At 50.3% G+C, this 6,074-nt stretch overlaps 1 protein-coding gene across 1 annotated transcript; it reads right to left on the bottom strand.

Annotated features, from left to right (window-relative positions):
- Positions 1–2,987: 2,987 nt before the first annotated feature.
- LOC117305427 lies at positions 2,988–5,782 on the bottom strand. Its single transcript, XM_033790297.1, has 2 exons — positions 5,434–5,782; positions 2,988–5,167 (listed from the first exon to the last, which is right to left on the bottom strand). The coding sequence occupies exons 1-2, from the start codon at positions 5,780–5,782 to the stop codon at positions 2,988–2,990; spliced, it is 2,529 nt and encodes an 842-aa protein (XP_033646188.1).
- Positions 5,783–6,074: the final 292 nt, after the last annotated feature.

Genomic DNA, 6,074 nt, shown 5'->3' with positions numbered 1-6,074 from the left:
TATTTATGCAAACACAACACAAATACAAGTAGGCCCTAGGTCTTCTAAGAAAGATGAGTCAGTTTAAAATGAGCAACAAAGTATTTATGCAAACACAACACAAATACAAGTAGGCCCTAGGTCTTCTAAGAAAGATGAGTCAGTTTAAAATGAGCAACAAAGTATTTATGCAAACACAACACAAATACAAGTAGGCCCTAGGCCTTCTAAGAAAGATGAGTCGTTTTAAAATGAGCATCAAAGTATTTATGCAAACACAACACAAATACAAGTAGGCCCTAGGTCTTCTAAGAAAGATGAGTCAGTTTAAAATGAGCATCAAAGTATTTATGCAAACACAACACAAATACAAGTAGGCCCTAGGTCTTCTAAGAAAGATGAGTCAGTTTAAAATGAGCATCAAAGTATTTATGCAAACACAACACAAATACAAGTAGGCCCTAGGTCTTCTTAGAAAGATGAGTCAGTTTAAAATGAGCAACAAAGTATTTATGCAAACACAACACAAATACAAGTAGGCCCTAGGTCTTCTAAGAAAGATGAGTCAGTTTAAAATGAGCAACAAAGTATTTATGCAAACGCAACACAAATACAAGTAGGCCCTAGGTCTTCTAAGAAAGATGAGTCAGTTTAAAATGAGCATCAAAGTATTTATGATAAATTGCTCCAAATAATTTAAAATAAACTTTGTACGAGAAAACAAAAGTCTATACAAATTAATTATCTGAAGTGCGTGTTATCAGTTCCTAAAATGAACACACTAGACCTATCACTGTTAAAAAACTCGCACTAACTTCTACTGCACTAATTCCTAACTTTGAATCATTACAGATCATCAGTAGGTTCAAAAGATTTCTCTTCAAAGGCCTAGACTGCACCAGGGAGCATTAAGACATATTCCCGGGGCACTTAAAGGGTATATGCACTTTTTGCTAAAAAAAAACACAATGTCCACAGATTTATATTAAACTTACACAGTTTGAAGATTATAATAGTAAAAAACTTCCCTTGAAACTTTACTTACTGCGGTGCTGTAGTTTTTGAGAAATGAGTAAAAGTAATAATTTTCGTCTCAGTTTTAGCATGTAAAAACGTATTAACCAGTTATGCTATGGTTTTGGTATAATATCATAACTGGTAAAGGGGATTTTACATGCTAAAATAGTTTTGGTCTCATATAATAATAATAATAATTTTGGGGGCTAATCATTCTTACTCGCAGCTAAGAGCTGAATTGCGAAGGACGCGGCTACAACGTGTTCGAGAAGCAGGCATGCAAGGGCGCATTTAGCTGCCAGCCACATCAACACATTATGACCACGGAGCACAGCCAAGATCGAAAGTGTTTGATTTTTTCCTGAGGGAGGAAAACCGGATTGTCTGGAAAACCCTCGTGGCACAGCAGAGAACCAACGCACAACTCAACTCACATAATTATGGCCCCGACCGGGAATCGAACCGGGGTCACCTTGGTGAGAGGCGAGTGCTTTACGCACAAGCCAACCGTGCCAACTCATGAGACCAAAATTGTTTTGTGACTTGTTTTACTCATTTCTCAAAAACTACACAACCTTAGTACATATTATTTGAAGGGAAGCTTTCCACTATCATTATCTTCAAACCCTGTAAGTTTAATGTAAATCTGTGGACATTTTGAAAAAGTATCCGAATCCTTTAAGTGGGTTCCGGACCCCACGCCGTAAATGATAAGAATCCCGAAGCCCCCCCCCCCCTATTTCAAGTCAAATTGACGCCCATGCCAGGAACACAAAATAAAAGAACAACTTTTGTGAAGTTATATATATTCGAGAACATTTTAAAACAAAATCTTTTCAAAATTCGTTATTAAAAAAACGATACAATTATTCATAGTGAAAGAGCCCGAAAAGTTGAGCGAATGCACTGAAGTGAATGTCGTCTGCGGCAGAATCATTCAGTCTGGTTCCAACCATGGATGAATATCTAATTTATTCTTCCATGTTCCAACATAGTCGCGCGCGTTTAGCTGTTATGAGAGGCAGAAACAAGATGTTAGTTTCATTTATTAAATTGGCCCATTAACATCGGTAGAAAACAACGCATAAATCGCGTACGAGTGACGAGAGGCGAGGGCAAAGCTACCAAAATGTCGTTTTCAAATTTACATTATGAAGGTAAAGGTATTTTTTTTTTTTTTTTTTATTCACGGAGGAATTTTTTATTTACACTTAAGACCACTCCTCATATTACAAACACGCTGAAAATACGTAATATTAACATCAAAGAAATAAACAAAATACAAAGTTAACCTTGAACCAATAGTTTGAAAGAGTCCCATTATTTTTTTTAAAAAATACTTACCTGTAGAGCGAATACTACAATTGCATTGTTCCCTATGCCGGCAGGCAAATAGCTAAGAGTTTTACACACAATAGCGCCCTCAAGAGTCCCATCCCCAACGCCCTGTGACATGCGCAACACGTCGGCGTCCTCTTTTTCGTCAAGCGATACGCGCCTAAGTACTCAAGAACCACTCGTATAGTGGGGTAGGAGGTAAGTATTCGCTCGTAGACCCACCCACACTACTGTGGGGTGGGGGTCTACTTCACTCTACTTACCTGTAGAGCGAATACTACAATTGCATAGACTCGCACCGAGTAGGCGGTGGGTATACGCAGGCTATCGTATGTCTACAGGGGCGTAGGACACGGGGCGTGCCTAAGAACCCCAAGGAGGGCCCTAGACTGCCCGCCGGTAAGCGGGCGCCAAGGGGCCAGAGACGGGCTACGCAACAGAGGGCCGGACCAGGGTTAACAGGTCGGTCCAAGCGCGTGGAACCGCGAGAACGACGCGCGCGGCCCTGGGGGCCCGCGAATCGTGCGCAAGACCTTAGGGGGGTATCGCCATTATGGGGTAAAAACATAATAGGTACACCTCGTTAAATGTCCAATGCACATAGGTAATATATAAATTATTACATGTATAAGAGAGGAAAGTGGACTCACCAGTTAGTGTTTCTGGGAAGCTTGACTGGCCGTCTTCAGCACTTCTCTCCCGGCTCTGCCGTCTGTCTGGAGGACATCCTTCAGGTAGAGGTCGCTGAAGGTGTTAGGACACTTCCAGCAGGCCGCCTTGGTGATATCTGCTAAGGGAACCCCTTTAAAGAAGGCCCAAGAGGCGGATACCCCGCTAACATCATGCGCCCGAACCGTATTCTCGGTCGCCGGCCAGCCGCCCGGCACGGAGCGGATGGCAGTCACGATCCATCGTGAGATGGTGCACTGTGACGCCGGCCGAAAGGGCGGTGTTGTCGTCACAAACAGCTTTTTATGGTCCGTACGAAGTGACTTCGTACGATTCAAGTACCACTTAAGTGCCCGGACGGGGCACCACAGTTTGTCCTTCGCCTCTGATGAAAAGGACTTGATGTCCGGGACAAAAATGTCCGGGGGCGTGAAGGAACTTGACTGGTTCTTTGTTAAAAAGCCGGTCGTGGGGACCAGGCGGACTCCGCCTGGTTCCCATCGGATATGTCCGGTCTCTACCGACAGGGCGTGCAGCTCACTGCGCCGTCGCGAAGTAGCGACGGCCAGGAGAAACGCCAACTTGACTGAGAGCTGTAGGAGTGTGGAGCAATCCATAGGCTCGTAAGGAGGCCCTGCCAAGGTTGACAGAACGTCAAACAGATCCCAAGACGGGACGAGTTTGCGTTCTGGGGGACGGGTGACAAACATCCCCTTGATCAACTGGCTAAGGGCCCCGTTGTCTGAGACGGTGGAACCGTCTGGGAATCCGGGGTGGATCGCGGCGACGGCTGATCTGTAATTTTTGACCGTATCAGTCGTCAGGCCGCTATCTAGGAGATACACCAGGAAGTCCCCCACCTCCCCTACAGAAGTATTGGTAGGATGGAGGGATTCCCGGCCACACCATTTAAAGAAATGGCGTAGTCGGCTGTTGTATACCTTCCTGGTGGAGGCCCGTCGTGACTGGGCTGCGATTGTTGCAGCCCGTTGCGAAAGGCCTGCTGAGCGGAGGGATCGCGTGACAGCACCCAGCACGTCAGGTGAAGATCCCCCGGAGCCGAATGGGCCATCCCCGAACTGGGCTGGTACAGGAGATCCGCTCGCCCTGGTAGGATCACCGGACGGTGGACCAGTAACCTGATGAGTCGTGGGAACCACGGTTGCCGGGGCCAGAACGGGGCTATGAGAAGGACCCGGCAATCCTCTTGCTCGATCTTGGTCAGAACCCGAGAGACGAGCGAGATGGGTGGGAATGCATAAGCCAGTAGGCCGTCCCACTCTACTGATAGAGCGTCGATCTTCCATGCGTTGGGGTCTGGGCCCCTTGCGCAGTAGATCGGCAACTGGTGGTTCGCATGGGAGGCGAACAGGTCCACGTGTGGTCGGTCGATCAAGTGGAAGAGCGACCGAGCCACCTGTGGGAGAAGGGACCACTCCGTGGGGGCAATCCAGCCCCTTGAGAGAGCGTCGGCTGTGACGTTCTCTACGCCCGGAATGTACACTGCTGATAGTGCTGTTCCCGGCTGTGTGCACCAGTGGATGAGGTCCCAGGCCAGTGCACACAGGCGACCCGACCGGGTGCCCCCCTGGTGATTGATGTAGGCCACGACTGTGGCGTTGTCGCATCTCACCAGAACCGCACGGTCCCTGACGTCCGACTGGAAATGCCGTAGTGCGTTGGAGACTGCCAACATTTCCAGGACATTGATGTGGGCCGATCGGTGTTCGGAACCCCACACGCCTGCGATTTGACGCGGGTGGAGGGTTGCCCCCCAGCCGAGGAGTGACGCGTCGGTCGTGACGGTCACCGACGGCGGGGGCGGACGAAAGGCCCGGCCCTGCGAGATGTTCGCATCGGCTAGCCACCAGCGAAGGTGGGGGACTAGCCAGGGCGTTGTCGGCACCAGGTGGTGGATTTGGTGACGGATGGGCCTGTAAAAGGAGAGCAGGTGAAGTTGGATGGGCCTCATCCTCAACCTGCAGAAGTCCACCAAATCCACCATGCTGGCCATAAGGCCCAACAGTCTGAGCCAGGCCAGCGCTGGGGCCACCACTGCTGGGAGGAAGAGAGAAACGCACTGCCGAAGGTTCAGTAGGCGTTCCTCCGAAGGGCGGGCCAATCCCCTGCGCAGGTCGAGAGACGCACCCAGAAAGGTGGGAACCTGCGAGGGGATAAGGTGGGATTTCTCGGTATTGATTATAAATCCGAGGTCGGAGGTCAGGCGCCAGGTATATTGGAGCGCTGCCTCCGTCTCCTCCCGAGAAGGGCCCACGACCAGCCAGTCGTCCAGATATATAAATATCATGATGCCCCGCCTCCGCAGTGCCGCCCCGATTGTCTTTGCAATGCGGGTGAACACCCGCGGTGCGGTGGAGAGTCCGAATGGGAGCACCACAAATTCGTACAGGGTATCGTTGTATAGGAAACGTAGGAATTTGTGGTGCTCCGGCCTGACTGGGACGTGTAGGTATGCGTCCTTCAGGTCGATACTCGCCGCCCATGCGGGTGGCACTATGGAACTCAGTATAGTCCTGAGCGTCTCCATACGGAAACGCTTCGGACGGATGAACTTGTTGAGGGGTTTTAAGTTCAAAATCGGGCGCCACACGCCAGCCTCCTTCTTGGGAGTCAAGAAGAAGGTTGACATGAAGCCCGTCTGAGTCCCAGAACGGGGGACGATACGCACCGCCCCCTTGAGGAGGAGGGCGTTTATTTCCCCCTCGAGGGAGCGGCGCTTTGCCAAGTCGGACGGCACGGGTGTCGGCCGGCTGAGCATGTCCGACGGGGGGGTCCTCGTAAACTCGAGCGCGTAACCGCGGCCGATTGTTTCGAGGACCCACCGGTCGGAGGTCACTTGCCCCCAGGACCCCAGAAAGTTCCGGAGGCGGCCCCCCACGGGTCCGTCGGTGGGAGGCCGCGCGGAGTTTGTCAAGTCACTTGCGCCACGCCCCGGTATAACGGGGGGCGGGCGCTCGGAAACCACGACCCGACTGGGTGCGTGGTTGGCCAGGTTGAGTCTGTGGGTAACGTGCGCCCGCTGTGTTATCGGCGCGGCCACGAAAACTGCC

This window comes from Asterias rubens, chromosome 22, assembly GCF_902459465.1.
Source record: "Asterias rubens chromosome 22, eAstRub1.3, whole genome shotgun sequence".
Classification (NCBI taxonomy): domain Eukaryota; kingdom Metazoa; phylum Echinodermata; class Asteroidea; order Forcipulatida; family Asteriidae; genus Asterias; species Asterias rubens.
Note: the sequence above shows the minus strand (reverse complement) of the source record. Positions and strands in the feature narration are given on the sequence as shown.